This window comes from Porites lutea, chromosome 7, assembly GCF_958299795.1.
Source record: "Porites lutea chromosome 7, jaPorLute2.1, whole genome shotgun sequence".
Taxonomy (NCBI): Eukaryota; Metazoa; Cnidaria; class Anthozoa; order Scleractinia; family Poritidae; genus Porites; species Porites lutea.
This window is the reverse complement of record NC_133207.1, coordinates 34,891,661-34,917,530: the sequence shown is the minus strand read 5'-3', so window position 1 is coordinate 34,917,530 and position 25,870 is coordinate 34,891,661. Positions and strand designations below refer to the sequence as shown.

The following is a 25,870-nucleotide window of genomic DNA, read 5'->3' as shown; positions in this document are numbered from 1 at the left end:
ACCTACCTTTTTGTTTTCTGTATGACAGGAAAAACAAGAGAGAGAGAGAGAGAGAGAGAAAAGACTAAAAGAATGGATTTCTCGACCGAAGCACAAGAAACCCGTGGCCCTGGGTCACCCTCCAAACCGGTGAGACGTTTTCTTAGCTACTAGTGGAGATACGATACCATTGTTTGGGCGTGATACTACAGCGTTTAAGCGCTTAAACGCTCAAGTTGTTTCTTCAACATTGGTCTTAGAAGAGCCGATTCATTATGCGTTACAGATCTGCAGCCATCAGTTCAGTAAAGAGACTTTTCATGCTGACGGTTCCAACAGTAACCAATTTTCAGCTATTAGTTCAGTAACAGTAACAGTTCAGTAACAGTTCAGTAACAGTTCTCAAAATGCCTGTATGTGCAAACCTTTTCAATTTAATTTCTTCACTTGCTGTCTTAATGTTCCGAGGTGGTTATTTCTGCATGTTTCACACAGCGCTGAAATTTTAATGTAGTATATGTGCAAAATTCGCAGTAAAGTGACTTTCAGAGTCATAAAAAATATATACTTTAATGGTAATAATTTGACGCAGAATCTCTGAGCAATTCCGCCCCCAGCGAATGAGCGCTCCACAAATTATGTGACCATAGGTCTTCTGCTGACACAAATTAAGCGACTGAAACACGTGTAATGCCCTCTTAATTGATAAGTCGATCAAGCGTCTGCTCCAATCGCGTCAGGGTCAATACGGGCACTCTTTCTCTACCGTGCGCTAAAAGGCTAAGTACTTTCATGTCTATAAAATGACGAAATCATTCACAGCTTGGTGGCCAACAAGTCACCCCGACACCCTTGCAATTAACCGATTAACCACTTAGTTTCTTGGTCGCTCTTCCTTTCAGAGGGGACGATCCCAGAGCTACCAGAGACTCCTTATGGGCAGTCCGAGTTCGTCAGTACTCAATAACAACCACCTGGTGAGTACGATATTCGCGGAGCGCACGCAATGAAAGAGCGTCAAATCAAATGACATCCATTCTGCACTGAGAAGAATAAGGCGTTTTCTTCTTCATGATGCAATGATAAAACTTTATAAAGCATTTATACTATCTCATCCACAACAAGTCGATGTCATACGATGAGCTGCTCACTACGGCTAGCATGACATCCTTATATTGTAGGCGCTTACACCAGGCGTTAATTTCTTTTCAAATGCTTAAATGGTACGGGACCTACTTATATTGGAAGCCTTTTTAAATAAAGGCATACACCGTACAGGCTTAGAGGCGAGGGTTGAATTTGGAATTACCTAACTTTAATCTTAAATTTAAGAAGAATTCTTTCACTTATTCATTAACTAAGTTATGGAACAGCTTCCCTTCTCAAGTGCGTCTTTCAAGTGATGCCAATGACTTCAGAAGTAAATTGCACGATTGCAGCTTTTTTAGAACGTGTCTCATAATGCACGATTGTAGCTTTTAACTGTTTTTAGAACGAGTATTATAGTTTTCCTAGTCACGTTTTTAGTATGTGACTTTTTAGTCGGTTTTAGCTTTTTATATTTTATGTTTTTATTAACAAATTTTTTATATGTATATATTTATTGAGTTGTTTTTAAAATTGAATAATATTATAACATAGCCGTAATTATTATAGATGTTATTTATACACGTTTGTATTTTGAACGAGTTTTTTAGCTCTTTGACGTAACGTGTTAAAATAAACGATTGATTGAAAAAAATTGATCGATGATTACCTGCCTAGTGAGAGTAGGTCATCCGCTGACATCCGTGGTTTTGTTGCGTTTCAGGAAAAGCAAGCTAGTCTTAAGGAGCAAGCTCCTAGCAGCCTCGCGGCCAGGAGTTCATCTTACGCGGACGATGTGGTGAGTGAGGATTTTCTAGGCTTACATGAGTAGAGCGTTACATTTGCAGGGGGTGAACTTTAAAAAAACGTCTGTCTCAACAGTTCTCAAAAGGCCTGTATGTGCAAACCTTTTCAATTTAATTTCTTCACTTGCTGTCTTAATGTTCCGAGGTGGTTATTTCTGCATGTTTCACACAGCGCTGAAATTTTAATGTAATATATGTGCAAAATTCGCAGTAAAGTGACTTTCAGAGTCATAAAAAATATATACTTTAATGGTAATAATTTGACGCAGAATCTCTGAGCAATTCCGCCCCCAGCGAATGAGCGCTCCACAAATTATGTGACCATAGGTCTTCTGCTGACACAAACGTCTTCCGGGAAATTAAGCGATTGAAACACGCGTAATGCCCTCTTAATTGATCAGTCGATCAAGCGTCTGCTCCAATCGCGTCAGGGTGTAATCAGCGAAGGAAGCTAGGGTGAATATTTTCCCGAAATTTTGACTTTGATTTCCTTGTCTCCCTCTTAAAAAATTGCTTTCGATGAAAATAGTTAATATCCTTCTTGAGTGAAACGCTAGGAGGTGTCGACTTCAATGTTTTATTGTTTTGGTTTTTGTTGTTTGAAAATTGGACTTGTGAAAGTTACAAAAAAACAAATAACATGTGGCGTGTCTTCCAGTAGCGTTTACAGCCGAGATGTAAATCAAATCTTAGCAAACCAAAGGTTGAAAAGACTACTTAAAGAACAAAGGCTGTTATAGCACTGTCTCAGTTGCACGTTAACCCTGAGATTTTAACAAAACCTGCGGGATAAAAACGCTAAACGCGCAATTGCAGACAAAAAAAGGAAAAGTGAGAAAAGAATTGTAAAATGTGAACAAAAAAAAAGAAAGAAAAAAGGCGAAAGAGGCGAAGTAGTACACACAAGCATTAAGAGAAGTAAAGTATGCTTATACTAAGAAAAATGACTTCAGTTTAGAAGCCAATTCAATTATTCTTAAAATGAAGAAAACAGAACCAATTTTTTTGTAATCCTGCCTATCAAAACAACGAGCTAATGTTTTTTTTTTCCTTTCCTCCTTGGAGTTTTAAATGCATCTTTTTCATATGTTTTTCTTCGTAAGATCAGTTATTTTTTTTACCTTAATTTTATTGCAGTTATTTTCTTTTCGTATCATTCCTGGCCCGCCTAGACTAGCTATAGCTGTTTGCGGTGCCAGGACACTTGTAAAAATATTCTTTAGAAAATTTATAATAAAGTCTTGAATTCTCTCTTGAAGTCTCGAACGCAGCAATACTAGAGGCATTGAGTTCTGAATTTCAGAGCTAAGGGAATTAGATAATTTAAAACACAAGTGAAAATTTCCTTACATTTGTCCTGCAGTAGGGCAAGCGGAACGAATTCTTACTTCAAGCGTTGCGTGAATGTACGGCACAGTTAAAACATGTTTTTGTCCCTATCGTTTTTTGTAAAGATACTTAGTTTGATAATATCTTCAAATTTTACAATTCGTAAGTTCACAAAAAAAAGATTTGGTATACTCCTGGTAGAATATTCTAACAACCCGTTCTTGAGGAGTAATCAAACGTTTAAGATTGACTGATGACTTGAGTCCCCGACACTCGCACAGTAATGTAAATATAAAAATAAGGATAAGGTAAACTATAATAGGGAGTGCATAAGGAGTTCATTATGAAGGCAGAAACTTGATTTGTGAATATTGCCCACTCATGATTGTGAGACTTTTCTTGTTACGTTAGCCGCGTAAGATTCAGAGTTTGCGGATTTCAGTTTGACGTTGCTGAGTCTGAGGTGTACAGGAGGCAATGAATTTCATTATCAACTTCGTCATAAAAGCCGTCTTAAGACGATCTCCAACTCACGGTTTTCAGGTAGCTTAGGAAAGCAATAGAGTGCAGAGTCGGTTCTTAAACTGTGTTTGTCTGATCTGCGTTTGGCTCAGGCCTTTATGTCATTGAGTTGTTTTTATTATTTTGTTCTAAATATCCTGATCTGCGTCGATCGGTTTTGAAAGTAGAGCAAGAGAAAAGAAAGCTACAAGCACCCCAAAATGACCTATCAGTAAGCATTAGCATTAAAACATCACAATTTAACCAAAATACAGTAACTGGAAGCTTGTTAAATTTTAAGGCAACTTTTCGTGCCGTAAACCTACACCAGTGTATCAAAGAAAGCAAACTGTAGTTTTCCAACAAGTTACATTGTATTTACATATAATGTCATTTCTGTTTACTTTCATTAGGGAAACGTCACATCAGCTTCCCTTTCTTGTGCCGGACAGAACGAAGACCCGGTTGACACCTTGTTTGAAGTCCCTGACAGCCAGGGTAATTTTTACCATGCCTTTATAGAAGTATGCGACAAGGTTTTCAGTGGAACCCCAAGACAAACCATCAAGTCGCGCATGCGAACATTGGGACTTAATCTAGTGCGATGTCCTACTACCGTCCTTGACATTGTTAGAAAGGCCAGGCCAGGACTTTGTAATTACAAAGTCATTTCGCTTATATCTAAGCGAGACGTCTTTGTCTTACAAGCTTACCACCAATCGCGCGTACAAAACGAAAGTAGCAGGTGTTTTAACCTAGGCAATGCTAATTCATGCGCCAGTTACCTGCAGAAAGCTAGTCTAGACCTTTCATTCATAGATTTCAGTCAAAGGGCAAAGAACCAGTCACTCGCATTGCCTTTCCGCGATGTAACCGGTACAAATCTGCCTACGGGACAAAATTTATCTGCCCTCTGTCACGCTTGCAAAACAATGCCCACCACTGCTACTGACACCGAGAATAGATGTCACTCTTTCCTTGGGACGACGGCTGCTCAGATTCCGTGGTATTCTGAAAGCGCCTGTGCGAGTAAGTCGGCCGACCGGCGATCGAAAGAAAGGGGCGAAGAATTGGAAGAAGATGAACAGCAACGACGACAACAAGAGCAAGAAGAAGAAGAAGAAGAAGAAGAAGAAGAAGAAGAAGAAGAAGAAGAAGAAAAAGAAGAAGAAGAAGAAGAAGAAGATGACGACGACGAAGAGGAAGGGGAAGAAAAAGAGGAAGAGACAGGACAAGAAGAAACACTGAAAGAAACGGAGAGACAAGAAAAAAAAGGAGTAGCGGTGGAAGAAAGTGACGAAGAAGGAGAGAACTTGAGTTTTGAGCCCGGCGAATCAGGCGCCGACGTGAAACTAGAGGAGGTAGAAAGTATCTTAGAAAGTCGAGGACTAGATCCCGTGCCATTTAAAAGGGTCGTGAGGGAAATCAAAGCGATGAAAACCTTTTATACTAGCGAGTTTAATCACAAGAGGCGCTCTGGCAAAATAACAATGACGACGTGGCTAAAACTCGTCGAACGCCTTGTCACTTTCCTAAGTTTCGGCGCGAGTAAGTTGGAGGTGACGCCCTCGTTAGCCCTGGTAAAAAACCTGCCGCTCGTAGAGTCTTTCATTAGCCACCTGCGTACGGACAGGCGAGTGCAAAATTCCACTGCCGCCTGTTATATTCAATCTTTGGTGACCACTTCAAACTTCCTGGGTGCAGACCAAAGGTACGGGGATTTTCAAGGTGACTCTGTCTCTAGTGACCTTCGCGCGCTCAGACGGCAATTGGAAAGAGCAAAAGCCTTCACAACTAGCATGCCGGACGTCAGACTTTTATGGCCTCAGTACCAAGAGTTGGTTCGAAGCCTTCACTGCCAGTACCAGGACGCACCTGCCGCAAGCAAGGCGCGGCTGCACATGGATTTTACGATGCTTCTCCTTTTCGCTGTCAATCCAGGTCGAGGCAGAGAACTGAGGACTCTTCGCTCGCTGACGGAAATGCCAGAAGGCGGCGTGCAGACTCTGTTAAGAGGCTTGCCCGAAGGCGACAATGTAGTAGTCATCTCAGACAACGGCCCAGTCTGGTTGGTTGAGACGGGGTACAAGACCGCCGCAAAATATGGCCCAAACGTCGTGCAGTTTGATCAAGAGTTTGATTTCCTGACACACCACCTCAGGGAATACAGAACAAGGTCGAGACCAAGACTGCTTTGCAGAGAGAGCAGTCACGACTACTTCTTTGTGAACAAACGCGGCATGCCTTTCCGATCATCGAGCTCATTTTCCCTCTACCTATCGACCATTTTTAAGAGAAACTTGGGCTTGCCCTGCGGGATAAATGAAATGAGACATGCCCTGGTCGAGCACTTTCGATCTTCGCCTGAAAGTTCTGACGCGAGACTTGCCGAATCTCTTGCGCGTGTTTGCAAACACACTTTGAGAACCCAAATAAATATTTACGATCGCCGAACACAACAGGAGCGCACGTCACAAGCATTACGCTACCTCGGTAAGTCGGCCTTGAATTCTATTTTTGATGAGCCTCCGACTACCTCAGGAGCGACCTCTTCCGATAACGAACAGGAAGTAGATTCAGATGATTTGCCGTCTCCCGGAGAATTATGCGCGCTTATTCCTTCCGATGTGAACCCAGGGCGGCCAGACGTTTTTTTAGCCAAAGTATTGAAGTACACCCACGACGGAAGAGACGTTCGGTTGGCCTGGCTTCGAGAATTAGATACGCGCCCAAATTATTACGAATTTCAAGCGGGGACGGATGTTTGGCAAGAAAAAACCAGCGCTCTGATCTATCCTATCGACGTTCACTTCCATCGACTTGAAGGGTTGTACGAGCTCAGGACACCCAAGAGACGCATCTTTACGCTTGTTCGGAAACCATCCACTCAACCGTAGGCATCTCAGAACCATCTTGGAAAGGCAAGGCGATCAAGTTTTTGACTCCCTTTGAATGTCCTTGATTGAACGAACTATCAAACGATTGGCAAACAAATATATATTTATATAAAAAAATTATAAAAAAAAACAAAAAAACATTAAGCATGACCCGTGACTTGCTCACGCCTTATTGTCTGAAATCGTTATGCAAATGCAGACTGCGAGAACTGCGCAGTCACGATCATAATTTTTCTTCTTCTCTTGTGAATCGCGCTATAACCGTCAAATAATTGCAGACCAAAGGCTAGGCTTTCCGCTGCCGTGGTAAGACCGTTAGCGCGCGTGCCTAACGTCTTCTGTCTTCAGGCTGGGAGGAAGGCCTCCTGCACATCTGGGACAGATTGCACGGTGCATGCGGGCGCGCGCGAGGTTTCTTCCCACGCCAGTGGATGGCCCAGCTTTGTTCCTTCTGCTTATTTCACTTGTACGCGTGATTTACCAGCTCTCAACCTTCAAATCGTAGCAGCTTGCCCATCTGTCGTGTGTGAATACTGTCATGTAATGCTCAGCAAGTTGTTTGAGTCGCGTGCCCTTCACGAGAAGGCACGTCCTGTTATCTGCTGAGGGTAAACGGCATTTGGATTATAGTTTGAGTTTTAATTGGAGCACACGTGTTTCATTGTCTTTTAGAGTCACGAGAGATGGGCAAGCGAAAAAAGAAAAAATCCGTACAACGCTACCAGCGAGACATGGCACGGCTGGAAAAACATCTTCAGTCAAAGTGTTTAGTGTGCCTCGGTAGTCTTGAGGTTCCTTCTAGCAGACTCTCATGCTGTCGGAAACGAGTTCACGAGGAGTGCCTTCTTAAGTGGTTTGTTCATTCCGAGGGACGGATACGAACTAGTTGCCCACATTGCAAGCAGTCTATTTTTCCTTTCAATCTTACAGAAGGCCCTCCCCGGTGCATCCCTTTAGGGTTCTTTCCCTTTGCATTTACGCGTGTCCATTTCGCGCCACTACAGCCGCGATTGGAGGACATCGAGTGGCGCTTTCTCAATCCAAGACCAATTCCAGAACCACCCCCGGGGTGGGCAGACTTTCTTCAGCATGGTCGGGCTACGCGTGCTTGGGAAGTAAACTAAAATGTAAACTTTAATGTGCGTTCATAAGAGAGCGGTATAGTTTATAGTTTAGTTCATCTATTTTAATACTTCGTCATTTTTAGTACTGTAGTTTGTAGTTTTTTTTATGCAGTGCCCTATTGAAAACCACATTATGTGACATAGGCCACCTGTAAAAAGAACTTTTTTCTTATTATGGCTAGTGAAGGCAGGTTTCAGCAACCACGACGTTGCCAAGGCAAAGAGAACGTCAAAAAAGCGGTGCGAGTTTTTTGAGCGGCTTCAAAATCTCTGATGTAGATCAACTCATTCTTGCACGAATATTAAGGTCTGAAGTTACTTTGGTCTAAAAAATTGGACGTGAGCCGTCTCTTTATCAGATATGAAGACACTCATTCAGCATTGAATTATTTAGTTTTGAAATGAAGCTTTGATATAAAGATTCTGTATCTAAATGTCCTCGGTATAGGTGGTTTTCATCCAATCTCAGGAGACACAAATAACAATGGTGAAATGAACAAATGCTGGTGGGCAAACAAAACGAGCTAATGAACGATTTTTTGTTTACTGTCCACCAGCATGGCGGCGATGACGTAACGTGAAAACCACCTATAACGATATTCTTTGCCCGGGTAGCCGTAAAATATTCGGAATACTATTGAAACAGGGAAACACCTGCAGCTCGGTATTCTACTTCAATTTGACACCAATAAAGTAAATTGGCCACCGTAAAGATGTTTCCTCTTTTTTTTTTTCTTTTTCTCTATGACCTGAATTATGGCGCTTCCTATTAAGGAAACTTTTAACGCAGACAGAAACCTTCCAGTTAGACTGGAACAGAATGTTTCCTTTAACCTGCAAAATCACAAACTTCACAACGCCTAGTAAGCTTCAAGAGATTTTTCAGTGCAAAAAATACTCCACGAAACCTGCTAATAACGTTGTACAAACGTGACGTTTATCAAATTTGGTTAAGTTGACTTCCCGTTATTATCTCTGCAGTGAATAATTGGAAGACAGACTTCTTCTTCTATTGCAAAAAGTTCCTTTTTTCAAACGAGCTAATCACCATGCTCAGATCGCGAAAGTTATTTTAAGATACTTTCGTGACTGTTTTTAACCGGACAATGATGACAATATTCTAGTTAATCAACCACGAGAGTAGAGACCCTATTTTTAGGGAGTTATTATAACTCCAAAAATGGAGTAAAAATTTTAGGTACAGGATAACTCCTTTTTTGGGGTTATTTCAACTCCTCAATATCTGGGGTCACTTTTATTCCTGAAAAAGAGTTCTTTAAACCCCTTTTTGGAGTTAAAATAACTCCCCAAAAAATAACTCCACTGTAAGGAGTTAAATTAGGCCCACTAGAGGAGTTATTATAACTCCTTGAAAATTACTGTGCAGTTATTTTAAATAACGAAATGCTGAGAAATTCACCTTTAAACCGACTTAGCGGACTTGCGGTTTCTAAGCTTCGAGAAAGGCCGGCGAAGCATGTCAATCAATCTGAATTATGTTGCGTGGGAAAATAGGCTTAAGCAAACCTGAAGTAAAAAAGATAGGTTGTGTGTGAAGCTTTCTTTTACTGGAAGAATTCACAATTGACTTGTCTTCAAATATTTCTTAGCTTTGTGCGCAAGTTGCCTGTGATTGGTCTATTAAAGAGGTGAATGGGGGTATTTTTGAGGGCTTATTACCGGCGAAGGGAGGAAGTTGGCCAGCTAAAAAACTGTGCGTATTATATAATAGAGAGTGAACTGCGCGCTGGTGACAGTCTCAAGTTTGTGACACGCGGTGTTTGGCTCTGAGAGACGAACGAAGATCGGCTTGCGATAGAGTATAAATGTGACGGTGTATGGAACGGGGGAGACTGGAACCAAACGGCCACCGGCGCCGCCATCTTGTCAGCTGATGTGCGATCCTCGCTCGAGTTTGGAGTTTGAGGGCGAAAATAAAAAACAATCCTGTTGTGGGAAAAGGCAGCAAGTGCTAGGTAGGTTTTTGCAATAGTGCTTTTATTGTTTTTGTTAGAAAGAAATGGCTATAGACCGGTCCCAGAAAATTTCGGCGTTTAAGACTAGTCATCAGCATAAAAGGAGCTACAATAGCGTGCGTGCAGCATGTGTTGGAGAATCGCAGGAAATACAGGCATTTTCTATAATTTGTCCACCTATCAGTCATAGTTTAATAATGGTAATAGACCTTGTCGCAGTTTTCGACGCCATCTTGACGAATAGGCAAACGCGTTAGAAATTACAGTACTTGTATTAGAATCTTATGTCCAATAATTTCCGTAGAAAGGCTGTTTTGCAAAAAATATCTGAATTTTAAACTAATGCTTCACTCCTAGGGATTCTACTGGAAAAAAAAAAAAAAAGAAAGAGAACATTGAGGGCGTTACATGCGCTAGAAGACGCAGAACCACTTTTTGAAATTTTCTATACATTTGTCTGTAAGTCGGAAAGTCCCGGGAAAAATTACAGACAAATATATGGTAAATCTAAAGCAAGCCTCCGGAGAAATTTAAGCACAGGTACGCGCCCCCCCAATTTTTTAGTACAATCCTTTGTTTGGTAGCGCTTTAGTTTAGAAGTCATACCTTTTTCAGAACAGCCGTTTTACGGAAATTATTCGACATTAGATTCTCATACAAACACTGTAATTTGTCACGCGTTCTCGTCACGATGGCGTCGAAAACCGTGACAAGGTCTATAAGAAGAGTGCGACATAAAAATAGCCGAATAAGAGGATATGAAAGAACAAACTCTAATAAGAAATTGATTTGTAATTTCCAACGCTGTTCGAGTAAGGGAGTACTGTTTGACAGTCCAGGAATTGCCGTAGCCATAGGATATTAATGGAATTGGATTTCTGTTGCAAAAGATGTTTGAAGGGAGTGGCTCTGTTAGCTGAATCCAATTTATAAGTTAGTGAAAAGAGCGCGTTTGCAACAGTGGCAGCCGATTCTCTGTCCAGACCCACCACCCGCGCTCCAAAGAAAAAAACAGCCCCTATATTGTTCGAGCAGAATTTTGCAATTATGGTAAAGGTGTTCTACAAGGCTGTATTCTGTCCCAGTTTATGCCCCTGGTTTACTTTTAATATCTAACTCAGCAGCAGGTTCGCAGCAAAGTCTTGACAGACTATCAAAATACTGTCAGGATTGGCTTCATAAGATTAATGCAACTGAAACAAGAGTTATTGTATTTCCAAACAAGGGTAGAAAATCAACGATAGATAAACGCAATTTTCTGGTTAGCAATGAACACATTGAAATCGTCAATAATTATACCTTACATGTTGGAGTGAAATTTTCTGCCGATGGATATCTTACAAATCGTAAAGAAAACTCAACAGGAAAAACAAAGGGGTCCTTAATTTGTGGTGGCCTAGTCGCAGTTTTTGTTAGAGTTATTCTGTGTCGCGTATGGGTGACCCGATGTAGGTAATCTCCACATTTGTAATTGTCTATCGTTTTGAATAACCGGTAGGTTCTCATTTTGTTGCTTTGGTTAGCAAGTTTTCTAGTGTCGTTACTTATTTCACTTAGCCCTCTGTGTAGTTCGATATCCTTAAGCCGTTGCCTGATTTTTACGATGTTTACGATTCCTAGTGTGCTTTCATCCAGAATTCTCCTAACCCTATCTGTTCCAATAATGAAGCTTTTGATTTTTTTTTTGCTCCAGAAAGCTTTGTTTTCATTCCGTTTAATAGTATTGTATGACATTTTGGGATAATTCGTTTTCATTTTTGGTTAAGGTTAAGGGGAAAAAACCAGAACTTAAAGTTCCTACATTGGGCTTCAATTCTGATTGGAAACCATTGCTGTCTCAGCTTTTCAGGCATTGACGGTTATTGCAGTATTTATTAACTCCCAGCAACCACTTCAGGAATTTATTCTGAACTAATTCTGCTGGATCCTTTTCTAATTGTCCACTGCAATCAATCCCCCATAGTTCACTCGCATAAAAGAGTATGGGAGATGTCAGTGCATCAAATAACTTCCAGATTCCAGCTTATTTAGCAATTTTGGTACATCACTTAGATAGAAATTAAAAAGGGTAGGTGACAACATGCAACCTTGCTTCACCCCGGCTTGACAAGTAAAGGATTGGGTTAATTTGTTATCAATTTTAACTGCCGATCTAGCAATTGACGGAGCATGAAAAGAGTAAATTTCGGTGCTTCTGTGGTTTAGATTTCACGTACTTCTTGTCAATAAGCATTCTACCTTTGTATACCCTCTTTCTCTCTGCCTTGAGTCAGAGCAGGACAAGATACAGTTATGATCATGCGAAAGCAACATTTTATTGACAGTTTTAATTGCTATCTTTTACAGGCATCCTGCACTTCAACCGGCAGACACACTACTGTCGAAAAAGGAAAGTAACAAGAAGGAAGGCAAAATGGAACACAAGTACCGAATAAACAAGTACTGAATAAACTGCTTAAAGTACAAGTACTGAATAAACTCTGAAGCGCCACGTGCAAAGTCATTCACGGGCAGTCACTGCGATGCGGGAGATCTCAATCGGGGGTCAAGAACTCCTTCCAGGGCGAATCGTCCGGCATTCTCCTGCGGAAAGCTTCCAGAGCGGCTAGTTTTGCCGCTCGACCGCGTTGTCCGATCACCGTGTTGGAAACTCTTCTCAGTTGTTCCCAGAAGAGTGCGCGACCGCTGCTAAGTTGAACACAGAGCAGTTTAGGCACCAGCGTGGCTAGCTCTCCTATGCGCCTGAGGCACTGTAGCCTATTTCTCTCGACGTCTAACATGGAGCACAGTATCCCCTTTACGGTCTGTTTTCTGGTCACCCTCTGACCGGGGGGCAAGTCTGCCGGGACGGCGAGGTCGTACAGTTGGTGAACTGCCACGGAACTCGCAAGGAGTCGACTGAAGAGAGCGCCCTTGCTAGTAGACGCCCTACCGAGGAGATTGCAGAGGTCCAGGTGTCGTGTGAAGACGCTGCAAACGGCACAGCGGAGGTCTTGCGAGCAGGGTTTTCGTGGCTGCTCTTGTAGCCAATATTGACCGCCTTTCAGAGCACAGCTGTCTTCTCGGCAGTTACAGTTGTCGCGGCCGCAGATGACGAAGAGGGCTGCCATCTTCTCACCAAGCAGTTGGCGGCGTGCGTCTGCAATCAGGTTGCTAGTGGCCTCTTGTGCCCTCTCGGGGTCTCCTTGCCAAGCGCCTGCCCTGGGCATGGCGGTTCGTATTTCCTGTTTGGAAAGAGAAAGAACAAAAAATGCAGTGTTTCTGATTGTGTCATCGGCGGACGGAAAATGTTCTCCTTAAAAATAGCAACGATAACGATAACCATAAGAAGGATAGGGAGGGATAAGAGACCATCAGTGTGGACACCCACCTCTTGGCGAAGCGGCTGGTGTTGTCGGAAGAAAGTTAACATGTCCTGCCACGTCTCCGCGTCTGGGAAGGCGTCAAGCCTGAGTCCCGCGACCGACCCGTCCTGCAAGCCCCAGGGATTTGCCTCTTCTTCCTCTTGCGCCGTCACTGGTTCGCCTGTCGTTTCTACACCTGCTGAAATGAAACAGGGAGTTCTCGCCGTTAATGATTTGGAAGTGAGTGAGCGTATCATTTATATTGCCCAGGTTCACATAAAAATATGATCAAATGCGCATTACAAAAATGAAGAGTTAAGATTAATGTAATATATAAAAATTAAGCAATATGGATGTCAAACAACTTAAAATATAAGATAAACGCTAAATAGAAAACAAACATTTGCTAGCCCAGCTGTGTCGCAACTTTAGCCGAAAAAATGATGTTGTGCCTTTGTTCCTTTACCAGTATGAAATTTTGCTCAATTTTGTTATTCTTGGGGTATTGATTCCATGTTTGTTATTCTTGTTGCAAGGAAATCTCTTGTTTCAGACTTCGCAACATATTTGCTAGCACTTTCCTAATATAAGAAGAATGACATAAGCAATCTATCAATGCTTTTCAAGTTTGCTTCTTAGCTACCAAATGTTTGCGACTGTCTCAGCGTGTGCGCACAACTCCACAAACTGAAAACGGTCTCTCCTGAGACGTAGAACACGAAGCTGGTATCATGTGCTGATACCAGCATGTATTGGTATCATAATAACGGATCATTGTTTTTATAGATTTGTATACATTCCGTTAGTTTTAATTTTTCCCTTTTTTACTCATTGTAAATATAATAGGATATGGTTGTATATTTGTAGATATTTTTCAATAATGTTGTTTACATGACTGTAAAGCGCCTTGAACATAGGATAAGAGCGCTATAGAAATATTATTATTATTATTATTATTATTATTATTATTATGTGCGAGTGATAATCGAGTTTGGTTTCATTTTTCAGCGTTCTTTACCTGGTTCCCTGCCCTCCGTCGCTTCTCCCACGCGGGACGCCTTGGCTCTCCTCCCGCCTACAGAGGAAGTCTTTCTCTTCTTCCTTGCTGCGCGTGCGCCACCCACTGTCGTCGAGGTGTTCTCTCCGTCAGTCTCCCCATGGTGGTCCTCCTCTGAGTCGCTGCTTTCCGAGCCGGGCCGGCTGCTCAGCCGTGCGAGGAGAGCACAGAGCATTGTCCGCTCGCTGTCTCCTGGTGGCTGTTGGGAGGTTCCAGCCTCCGAAGAAGACTCCGCGCTGGACTTGCCTATCTCCTGCATAACACTCTCCGGACAGGATATGAGGGGTTCGTTGGATTCCTCGCCGCTACTGCTGGAGTCGTCGCCCTGTCTCCAACCCCGCTTGAGGCTGGCGTGAAGCGTGTCCAAGGTGTCTGCCGATAATGCCTCAAAGGTGGCGAAGTTTACGCCAAACTCTACCATGGCGGAAGCCAGGTACTGCGGGCAGAATGACCCACTCTGGTAACTGATGGCCGCGTAGCGGAGGTTAAGGAGCCGTGCTCTACTCAGACCTGAGCCGGCGGTCGTTGCTTGACTGACCAAGCAGGCCACGTCGCACACCGCCAAACGCCTCAGCGTCAAATTGCTGGCCTTCGCCGACACGGTTATGTTCCCCGGTAAGAAACCCCCGTGTTCTTGCACTATCAGCCGCTTGGGAAAGCCGTGCGTGAATTCAGGGCTTGCGAGGCTCCAGGCCGGAGCGTCCCAGATCATGATATTTCCAAACCTGGGAGAGCAAGAGAGTAGGGTCAGTCCACAAAGGCTTGTCTATAGGTTTCCTGCTTTGCGCCCCCAAACCAGTCGTTCCAAAACAGACAGGGCTTCGTAAGTGTGCCGTTTAAGATTTTGTGGTTAAAATTATTAGTTGATTGGGTACCGTGTGGCGGTTTTTTTTCCAGCGGTCCGTGACTGAATAAGTTCCCGCAAACACGTAAAATCTACTCCAGGGTGAATACTCTCTATAACTTAAATTCGCTACACAGAAGTTAAGTACTAACCAATCGTGTCTGTTCAATTACAACTTGCCCCCTTCATTCGGAAACGAAACGGTGTACATAGCATTGTAGGATTATTAAACAAAAAAACGAAAATGTTATCAATGCTGTGTACTTTCTAGAAAATCGCCAATAAATAGGAAACAAAAGGAACAAAATATCGTCAGTTCGCGCGAATACCCCCCTCCCCCCCAAAAAAATAGCTTTTTACTAGTGTCTCTGAGCAACGTACCTGTCCAAGCGAACGCGGTTTAAATTGGCGTCAAACGGCGCTTGTCCGCTGGTTAGAGCCTCGGTCAAACGTGCGCTGTGACGGCGAAAGAGTTCCCACTTGTTCACCTTTGGGTGGGTGTGTCTGCGACTTGCCCGCTCAGTTGGATCAGCGGCAGGACGCGTATCTTTCCACCCTCTTTCCAGTCTCTCGGTGCAGTAGCTGATAGCGTTGGCAGCGTTGTCGAACAAAACTGCATTGGACACCTCCTCCCGCGAATCTCGAGGCACTATGTGCCTTGGCAACGACAGGCTGTCTAGCAGAAACAAGTCAAAGTTGAAAGCTAGAGGCCGGTCGGCGGATTCTGCGAATGCCAAGGGGAAATATGGCTCCACGCTCTCGACGTCCCTTTGGAGGGAAGCCGCGTCCTGTTGTCGATAAAAGGACTGACTACTTTCCTCGACCACATCCTGGTCCGCCACGAAGAAGGCCCTGTCCTGTGAGGACTCAACGTCACCATCTTCATCTTCTTCATCGTCGTGGTCAGCGCTGTAAGTGCAGAGGGACAGCAGATCATTTAGAATGGCGTTGATGGCAAACGCCAAACGTCATATAAACACGTACATAGAAACTTACCAACATTTCCGTACGGGCTATTCTACGTCAATGCACATGTCACCGAAAAGAAGGAAAAATTGGCGAAATAGCTCATGACAACTTGAAAGACTTTCTTTCACAAATACTCCTCAAGTGATCTCTTAAAAAGTTTTTAAAGTCATGTTGTTGTTGTTGTCGTTGTTTTTAATTCTTGATTCCTCCCTTCCCTCGCGGCAATCTGTAGCGCGATTTCGCGGGAAAATATTAGTTACTGTGAAGTATTTTCCTCATTCCTCAGCACAGCCGCATACGAGGGTTATGCATATTAAGAAAGATGCTTGACCTACCTTCGGCCGTCTCGTGTCCCTTCTGCTCTCGCCTCCTGGTCAAAAAACTGTCTGAAAAAAACAGAAATGAATTAATACACAGCAAATAGATACAGTCGTTTAACCCCGTTGTCAAAAAGACACCTTCAATTGTAATAGACTACTAAAGAAATTTATGAGGACATGAGAAGCGACAAATCATTCCAAAAGGATTTAACGAACGGGCATTCCCAAAAGAGGTGCAAAAGAGTTTCCGAGCTTTCTTTACAGAAACTGCATTGATCATTAGATTTGATTCCAATTTTAAAAAGGAAATAGTTTGTTGCCAATTTTCTATGCAGAAGTTGAAATTGAAATACACGCAATTTAGATTCCTTAGTACATAGAAAAGCAAGGGTATATGACTTAAACCAACCCCAATCAATCATGTAAATAAACTCCCGTCAAAAAAAGGCAACAAAAAAACCGATTAATTTCGAAAATGGTCTCAAATCCGCAATAACGATCAGCGGGGTTGGGCAATACTAAGTGAATTAAGTAACCGAAAATCACGGTTAACCATTTACCTTGCTTCGGTGCGACTGCTTTTTTGAGTCCTCGGCCGGCGGGAACAAGAAGGCCTACACAGAATAAGAGACACGACATTGTTAACGTAGCCACGTCAAAAATGTAGTTAAAATTATGGTGGTGAAATTACGGTTTCATCGAATCAGCTAGTCAATTTGTGGTCCTCATCAGTCCCGATTTCGTTTTAAGCGGTTTTCCTCTGGGTTGCTAGTAATAGTTTCATGCTTGTCACGAAGCAAAAATCTGTACCTTTCTGGGCTGTCCGCCGTATCACTGCCAGCCTCGCTCGGCGCTGGCGGATCTTGTGAAGATCTGCAACAAAACAATCAGACATCCAACTTAAAAAAGCACGATAAGTGAGCAATCTGTTGGTTATTCTTTCGCCTCAGAAAATGAATTAAAGCGGGAAGAAGTAAACAGAACGATAAGTAGAATTTCTCACATATTTCTCCAAACCCAACGTAAAAACCGAAAACAAACTTAATTGAAAAGAGTTTCCGAGCTTTCTTTACAGAAACTGCATTGATCATTAGATTTGATTCCAATTTTAAAAAGGAAATAGTTTGTTGCCAATTTTCTATGCAGAAGTTGAAATTGAAATACACGCAATTTAGATTCGTTGGTACATAGAAAAGCAAGGGTATATGACTTAACCAACCCCAATCAATCATGACTTTTTGAATTTGTTTGTTTTTGCGCCGCTTTTTCCGGCGATCCGCAAAAATAAGTTCCCGAAAATAACAAACATATTATCAATGCTGGGTACTGGTACTGTCTGGAAATCGCAAAAATCAATTTCCAGCAAAATACAAAAAATCGCAAATCCGCAAAAATAAACTCCCGCCAAAGAAAGGCAACAAAAAAACAATTAATTTCGAAAATGGTCTCAAATCCGCAATAACGATCAACGGGGTTGGGCAATACTAAGTGAATTAAGTAACCGAAAATCACGGTTAACCATTTACCTTGCTTCGGTGCGACTGCTTTTTTGAGTCCTCGGCCGGTGGGAAAAAAACCGGAAACAAACTTAATTGAAAAATGACTTCCTACCTGGATGATTCCTGCGTCGCTCGTCCACCATCAAGCTGTTCTGCTTGATCCGATCTCTTCGCTGGGAAAAACTCTGCGATGCTCGTGGCTCTCTTCTGCATTGTCGAGTCTAGTCGATTGAATAAGTATTTCGCAAGGGGACACTTATATATCAGGGCACATTACGTCAATTTCTCCAAATAGACTCGTTGCCTTTTACATGACCATGACGTCATCCGTGTTTTCCCCGTGGAGCTATTTTTATATTCCAGCCGAGGGAATCTGGGTTTTTGCCCTGACGGGGCAAAAACCCAGGCTTCGCGCGGCGGCGTAATGGCTGACGCAATGTGGTGTGCGAGATAGCTCGAGGGGTTTAACATCGCAACTGACGGTTTCCTTTATCAATGAACCCAAACAAGAGCCCCCTTCGTTCAAGTTTGCGGCTGTGGCCAACGACGCCTCTGGAAGAATTTTCACATGGCAGGAAATAGCGCAAATCTAGCGGCTAGCTGAAAAGATGGATGCGAAAAGTGTACACTACTTGTTTTGTCAGTGATCATTTGCTGATTCTGTTCGGTGATGGTTGATGAGAAGGTTCATTCTGGCGAACCTTTCTTTCAATAAAGAACCAATGATATTTTGTGCAAAGAAGCGGCCTTTCTTTGAATAAGGAACCAGTGATATTTTGAGGGGGAAATTAGCGGTAAAATACCCGACGACAAAAGCTTGGACAGCTAGAAAAACGATCTTGCTGCAGTGTCCACATACAAATTCTCCCCGGTTGATCTTCATACAGTTTCATGTCGAATTAGTTGAGAGAATTAAACAGATCAAAGCACTTTCCATTAGGGGCCAGTTCCCTTTTCTGTAAGTAGGGTGGAACGGGGGAAGGGGGAGGGGAGTGGGGTGTGGTGGTGGGGGTTGTTGTTTGTTGGGGGAGGAGGGAACTGTTTGCCTTCGACAAAACAGCAGCATAAATACTTTTCTCTGGAACCGAGGCTGTTTTTCTTTGAATTGGCATGAATAGGTTGGAAATTTGAAAATACGGTTGAAAGACTTGAAATGTTAAAACTTAAGTGAGGAAAGTAGAAAAATTCATTCTTATATTCATGACTAAGAGACTGAGAGCTTGAGTGTTAGATTGCCGTCCGAATAACACACCAAGTTTTTACCTGATGAAGCTGAACAAATGAAGTTGCTGAATACATTTAAAAGGACATATGAATTTCAGTTAACTGAAAATATGAGCCCAATATACCAAATAGTTGCTTATTAACAAAAAGTTGAAAGTTCCAGAACTGAGATGAAGACATTACCACTGTCAAAGCCTTATTGCCAAACAATTCACACCAAACAAGATTTTCACGTATGTTTTTTGTTGTTTCTCCTATTTTTGCCTTAATAGATTTGTTTTGCGAAAACGATTATCCTGTGTACTGACTCCATTAAATAAGGGAAAGCAGAGATTCAAAATGACTTATTTCTCTGACCTATAAAAAAAATTTAACCCACCCCCTGTCATTTCATATTTCAGTAGTTATCCACCCCCTATCATAAAAGAAACAAACTGAGCAAATAAATACAATGTGGTGTGAATATGTAAGCTTATTGATTTATTACTTTGTTACACCAACAAGTGGGCCTTTTTTACTTTGCCTGGTCTATCCAGAAATTCCAAACTGCTTACAAGATTAAAAAAGAAAATAAAACAAATCCTTTCAACAGCTCCACCCTTGACTCCAAAGCTGAACGGAATAGAATAAAAGAAATGGCAATGAGATTCAGGGATGAATAATTCACTTCTTTTGTTCTTCTCTTCCTTAGCCTTGGAGCCAAGTGTGAAATTTTAATGTGAAACTGGGGCCTAAATGGTGTACACAGTCTGACAAGTGCATACCATCAAATATTATTCTTTAAACTAACGTGATGTGACGCGATGCTTCACAGCACTACACCTTCATGACATGATTGAAATGTTCACTCTTCAAAATTATCTAGCGGACTGGCCGCTCTGACTCCCAGAGCAGCTTCTAATGAAAACTGTTTTCAAAATTAAATGAAATATTTTTAACCCTCTAAGTCCCAATAGTGACCAAGATCAAATTTCTCCAAACAAGATCCATACACTGCCAAGAGATGTTATAAGCAGTAACAAAATGATCACACAAGAGAAAATGCCTTGATCTATTATCAAATTCTCTCTACTTATTCTTGAAGGAAATGTATAGAGATCAGTTTGGAGAATTTGTACGTGGATACTGGGGCTTAAAGGGTTAAGGCCCACCACAGTGAACTGCGAACGAGAAAAAGGCTTCCTTTTTTCACCAAGCATAATTGAAGGCCTAATAATGTTACACAAAACTAAAATGTCATGAGATGATTGTGTAAGAAAAGTTTGTAGCAGACTACAGAAATAGTTGTAGTTCTTCAGTGGACTGTAGATTTTTACTGAGCTGGTCACTTGATCTCTGATCTGGAAGCATGGCAGGCTGAAAGAGGAAACAGAAAATCGATGAGAATTTCCTTTTGAGCGAAAACACACTTTTTCTGTTTCTTTATTACTGCCCAGTAGATAATCGAGTACCAGCTTTTTCAATTTCTCGTTCCTCACCTAATCTGCAAAGACGACCTTGTGTATTTGACGCGGGGAAGTGCAGAGTTGATATAATCCTGGTCGATTTTTTGGCACCTTTGCTGTAACAGGCACTAGGCTCTCCAAACTCTCCGTCCACTGTTCACCGCTGAGTTCCAGTTTGTAAAGGTTCCTTGAGACATTCTTGTACCAGAGAAGGGAAACATCACCTTGTTGATTGAGAGAATGGATCTGTCCGATCAGGACTTTTGGGCAGTTAAGCTTGCTATGCTCTTCCACCACAGCTACAAAGTCACCCGGTTTGAATGGGCAGTCACCGAAACTCTGCGGTTGGCCATTATCGGGTTCCTCTTCCAAATGGTCCTCTGCATACTCCCTGGCTAGGTTGACAGCAAGCTGCTTTCTGTCATTGGCGGTACCGCGGTCATAGGTACGCTGGGCTTGTTGCCATGAATGTCTGAGAGCGGCCGCCAATGATGCCTTAAGGGCATCTGTGCAATCACTGTGAAATGGAGAACTTATTTTAGAGATGGCTATGAACACGAAGAAAGGCAGACCTACCAAATACTACCCGCCAAAATTTAATGTGTGGAAAATATTTGTAATCATTGGTTGTCTTGTTCACCTACTGTTAATGCTGATCACCAGTGGTCCAATGTATATGTTTTAGTTGATTTTTTATCTCAGGTAATTTTATTCTCCTTTTGTTTTTGAGTATGGTGATGTATGGCAAAGACGTTTAAACCAAAGGAAAATAAAAATTACCTGACATAAAAAATTAACTACAACATATATTTCATAAAATGTCCTATTGTTATAAATTCTATATTGCACATAGCTTTTCTCTGGTTTTATTTTTTTTATTTAGGGAAATGTCACAGAGCAACCTCCAGTTTTCCTTTTTCAAGATGTTTTATAATTTTTTATTTCTATAAGATTATGATGCTCCTTTGAGTAAGGTTTTTCAGCAACAATAATCAACTCACACCAGTGCATGACCGAGAAAGAGAAACAAAAAAATTCAATCCCAGGATAAAGTTGGACTGATGTGAATATCTCTAAGTTTGTTGAGTGAGTATTTTTACTTTGAGGAGGCAGAAAAAAAGCTGTGCAGTGTATAGTAGAAAAAAATAATTATCTTACTCTCTGCCATACGACCAGGTGATGAAAGCAGATCGAAGCATATTCACTGTCACCAATCTTCCAGTCAGGCTACGAAACAAACTTTTCATGTGTGCAGAGAACGCAGGTCCCGAGAATCTGTGACCCTTCCTGTTCTGCAAGGTACAAGTTAAAAAAGACATGGATGAACACTGAACTAAAGTTGGAAAAACACTCGGATCTTTCTAGTAAAATTGACAATAATATTGAACGTGTGAAAGAAACAGTGATTCTTACAGGTCCAGCTTTTGCTTTCCTAGAACCATGTGTTCCAGTACAAAGAAATACAAAGATAGCATTGTATTAACTGAAGGGTGAATTGGGTCGAGAAAGCACCCTCGCTGAATTTAATGCTCGTCCTAAAAGATGATTTTCCAGATAAAATAACCCCAACTACTGAAATGAAGATAACCAATTGAAAGGATTCACCCTCACAAGGGTGTTTTTTTGTCCATTTTCACCCAAATAAGATCTCAATAAGGTGAAAATTTGGCACGATTCACCCTTGAAGGGTGAGAAATGTCAGGGTAAAACCTTACTGTGTCCAATTTAGGGTGATAATTTAAATCCACTCACCAGAAGCAAGTAGTCCCCACTGTCATCCTTTGCAAGGAGTGGACGGAAATCGTTGATGTAATTTACCAGAACTTTGTATAGTTCATGGTCACGCTGAAAAGAAGGAGAATCCTGTTTAAGTCCACTTTGCCTTTTAGAAACCAACATGAAAATTCTTTGCACTGTATCTTCCCTTTGCTAATGTAACATTTGTGCAACAAGGGACACGAGTTTTGGGAATTATGAAAAACTGAGTAGTGATCTCACCTGCAGAGTTAGCTCATCCCTTCCAGATGTCCCGGATGTGATAATCGCAACGCCATTCTACCTGTAGCCAAACCGTTTCTCCGGGAGTAAGAGGCAATCTAAAAATGTAAAATGTAAAATGTAATACATAACAAAACAAAAATTCATTAAAATACAAGAAAAAAAGAGGCAATCTATCCATATTTAGGGCTACGCGCACATTTATTTTACCCATACCATACACAGAAACGCTCTATCGTAAGGTGTGTAACAGTTGGGTTAGCAATGATGCGATGATTGAGGCAAAGTCCCGAACCATATGCTTTAAAGTTATCCCCTTGTTCTGTCCGTGATGTATTTTCAAGACACCTTGGGCTATGTGCCCTAATGGCCAGAGCACACAGTAGTAAAAATGCACGCATGACCCAGCTGTTGGCAAGCAGCACAGCATTGCACCAAATTTACACTCTTGCAGTGCCTTGTCAGTTGTCTCCAGCTGAGAGAGTACAAAGGAAGACCAAGGTGAAAGATCTTCTGTGTAAAATCTTTGACTGCAAGAGGAACAGATTGCAGTGCCTGAAGCACATCGGCCAGTTGGCCCAGCTCTTGCCAAGACTTCTGTGTGTCCAGTTGGTCACAGGGCACTCTCTCTTCTGGGATGACTTGAGGAAAGTGGCACGTGCAGTGAATTCCCAGCCAAATCAACAGTCAAAATTAGCTGCAATAGTTGCCATTGGGAGAAAACTTCCTCCAGCGTCCCCTTGGAGAGCATTCCTCACCTCAGAGAGGACTGCAGATGAGGAGGCTATTATCCAAAGATTTGGCTCCTAATGTGCAAGCGCTTTTCAGTGCATTAGTTCTGTATTTCTTAACACCTCTGGAGGGTGAATATTAAGGATTTCTTTCATATTGATATACAGTAAACTTAAATTTGTTGTTAAGATCTAGAGACATAATAGGAGAAAAATGCAAGTATTTAAAGAGCAATTAATTTTGATATTCCACTTAACTTATTCCTAAAATAGTTGGCTGAATAGTTTTCCCCCAGATGGTATTGCACAACTATATTTTGATGTAAACAAAGTGGCAGGTGCAGTGAATTCCCAGTCAAATCAACAGTCAACATTTATAGCAGCAGGTAGTTGCCAACAGGAGAATTTCCAAGACTTTCAGCTTTGTGTTACATAGAGGAGTAAGACAGTTTGAAATTGAGAAAACTGAAATAGTTTGCTAAATTGTGAAAAATGAAAATATGAAAAAATTATATGAAAAATTAAAATATAGAGAATATATTCAGTGCGGTAGAAAATAATTACTCAAAACTCTGTATGTATTCAAGATATTAAGAAAAGAGAAATTGGAAACATGTATAAGGAATATTTTAACACATCCCTTTTATCAAGCAAAAGGTTTCATTTATTTTGCAAAATGTAATTACACCAAAGACATAGGTTGCAGACCAAGGACCACTATGCGAAATTTGGTGATAGTTTTCAAGAGTCTTTAAAACAAAAAATTCAAAGTCTTCAGCAAATTTGCTTCCAACGGCAGAAAAATTTTTATCTCAAAACCTGTCCTACAAAAAGGCACATCTTCCTGTTGCGTTTTATTTATTCACAAGCAAAAGTAAACATGACCATGTAATTCATGGTGCCGCAAAAGTACATGTACGAACTTCAAGAAAGACGAATTAACTTACTGTCAACAAGCTTGAATTTCACGTCTTCAGGTTTAGTTAAAACAGCAACACCATGGGGTTTTGTGCACAGACTCAACAATAATTTGACCAACACACTCTCTTTCACCTCGCTGTTCAATATCCTTGGGTTTTAGCAGTGGAGGGGTAAACACAAAATGAGTTTTACACCTGGCATGAATTTTCTAGAAATAAGGTAGTGTAGATTGTTGGATACTGTAAGTCATGAGAAACAGCTATGAATGCAGTCTCTGAAACAATACTGTGTAGTGACCCATGCTTTTAAAAGTTTAGAACTTAGCTTTTGGCTTGGGAAACTAGGAAGCCCAAATCAGCTAGAACTTCATAGAAGTGTGTGTGCGCTCTAGAATAATAACAACAATATAGCAAAGGAAAAAAATAGCAATAACAATCACCAAATGTAGACTGAATAATAATGAAAGAACTCCATTAGGGCCCGTAACCCTTATCCTTTGAGCTATTCCACCGAGCCGAATAACAATATTATTCCTCGACAAGAAATTAAACATACAAATATAATTTCACTGGAAAATAGTTCAAAGAAAGCTGCTGAGGACAACGTGTTTGCTCTTTCACTGTGATCAGTGAAAAACTCCGGATAAAAATTATCTAGCAAAAGAACAAAATAGACGATGCTTCGAAAGTTAGAGGAATGAATCCGCCATTTTGTTTGACGTCCTCACATGAAAATTGTTGCTGATATGCACATGAAAATGCCTCCGTTACACAAATATAGCACTGAATAGAAAACATGCGGACTCACCGGCTTGGCAGGCTTGTCTGGAAGAGTGTGTCTTGCTTTCAGGACGAGAAAACAATTCCGATTTGTACAACACGATCACAATGTCTTGGTAGTTAAGGTAAGTGTGCCTGCCATGGAGCTTGTCAGCGGAGGTATGTTTGTGGTGTTGTATGCGACCTTGAAAGATGACCCTGTTTTGGCAACTTTTGACAGTCTCTGGTGCTTACCTGGCAGTAGAAAAGTGCCTAAGAAACTGTGGGAAATGTAGACAGGAAACTAAAGTTCGCGTCTGGAGCGTTTTCGAGAGGTGAGGTTCAGCGGGAGTTTGAAAAGATGGGTGGAAAAACGCGTTGGTATTTTCAAGATGGCGCCTGCTGCTTTGGATAACCAATTTCGGTAATGTTTATTGTACATGTTCTGTCGGGTACAAGGTTTTATTGAGTTTTCAATAAAGGCGGAAACAAAGTTGAAGCCAACTGCTTGAAAAACAAAACCCCAAAAAACTTGCTTGGCCTTTGAATACGCGCTTTTGGTCAGTCACTTGCCGTATTTTTGGTTTTGTTTTGTTGTGGTTGTTTTTTGGGGGGACGGGGGGGGAAGCGGGGAAAAATATAAATCTGTTTTATTATTTTTCCCTTCTTTTTTTAATGCAACACCATCTATGTAAATGGTACTGCGAAATAAACGTTGTTGTATTGCTTAGCGTACCAAATGCTCGGTTTAAGTTTGTGGGCAGCGTCCCTGGTTTACCTGCGCGGGATAAAGTTCAGTAGAGATCACCTGTTTGTGGCAAAAAATAGAAAAAGCAAAAGCAAAACAAAACACTCGAAAACAACTTAGCTTTTGATTGACAAAAAACTGATGCAGCGGCCTAAAAATTAATGTGGCCGAAACAGGCCCAGTTCATGGTATGGGCGTCGGTGCGGGTTTCAGATTACAATCTCCCCCATTGAAAAGCAGGGACCATAGCCTTTGCGCTTGCAGTTGCGATGCGTGGGGAAACACCAACACAGGTAGTCTATCGTTTCGTTCCT

At 41.6% G+C, this 25,870-nt stretch overlaps 3 protein-coding genes across 5 annotated transcripts; 1 reads left to right on the top strand and 2 right to left on the bottom strand.

The window, feature by feature from the left end:
• Positions 1-897: 897 nt before the first annotated feature.
• Positions 898-8,703, top strand: LOC140943597 (uncharacterized). Its single transcript, XM_073392708.1, has 3 exons — positions 898-956; positions 1,790-1,864; positions 4,115-8,703. Exons 1-3 carry the CDS (start codon positions 915-917, stop codon positions 6,596-6,598), a joined length of 2,601 nt encoding a protein of 866 aa, XP_073248809.1. The 5' UTR covers positions 898-914; the 3' UTR covers positions 6,599-8,703.
• Positions 8,704-12,047: 3,344 nt separating this feature from the next.
• LOC140943928 (uncharacterized) lies at positions 12,048-17,970 on the bottom strand. Its single transcript, XM_073393036.1, has 8 exons — positions 17,844-17,970; positions 17,043-17,105; positions 16,793-16,846; positions 16,248-16,298; positions 15,325-15,852; positions 14,061-14,824; positions 13,069-13,238; positions 12,048-12,922 (listed from the first exon to the last, which is right to left on the bottom strand). Exons 1-8 carry the CDS (start codon positions 17,942-17,944, stop codon positions 12,233-12,235), a joined length of 2,421 nt encoding a protein of 806 aa, XP_073249137.1. The 5' UTR covers positions 17,945-17,970; the 3' UTR covers positions 12,048-12,232.
• Positions 17,971-19,414: 1,444 nt separating this feature from the next.
• Positions 19,415-24,965, bottom strand: LOC140943273 (uncharacterized). Of its 3 annotated transcripts, none has more exons than XM_073392342.1 (7): positions 24,858-24,965; positions 24,077-24,258; positions 22,399-22,496; positions 22,153-22,245; positions 21,559-21,692; positions 20,434-20,917; positions 19,415-20,311 (listed from the first exon to the last, which is right to left on the bottom strand). In XM_073392342.1, exons 5-6 carry the CDS (start codon positions 21,645-21,647, stop codon positions 20,434-20,436), a joined length of 573 nt encoding a protein of 190 aa, XP_073248443.1. In that variant the 5' UTR covers positions 21,648-21,692; positions 22,153-22,245; positions 22,399-22,496; positions 24,077-24,258; positions 24,858-24,965; the 3' UTR covers positions 19,415-20,311. The 3 variants fall into 3 exon arrangements, with proteins under 3 accessions (XP_073248443.1, XP_073248444.1, XP_073248441.1); XM_073392343.1 differs by having other exon boundaries at positions 24,077-24,198; positions 24,858-24,872; XM_073392340.1 differs by lacking the exon at positions 24,077-24,258 and having other exon boundaries at positions 24,858-24,963.
• Between the last annotated feature and the right edge of the window lie 905 nt (positions 24,966-25,870).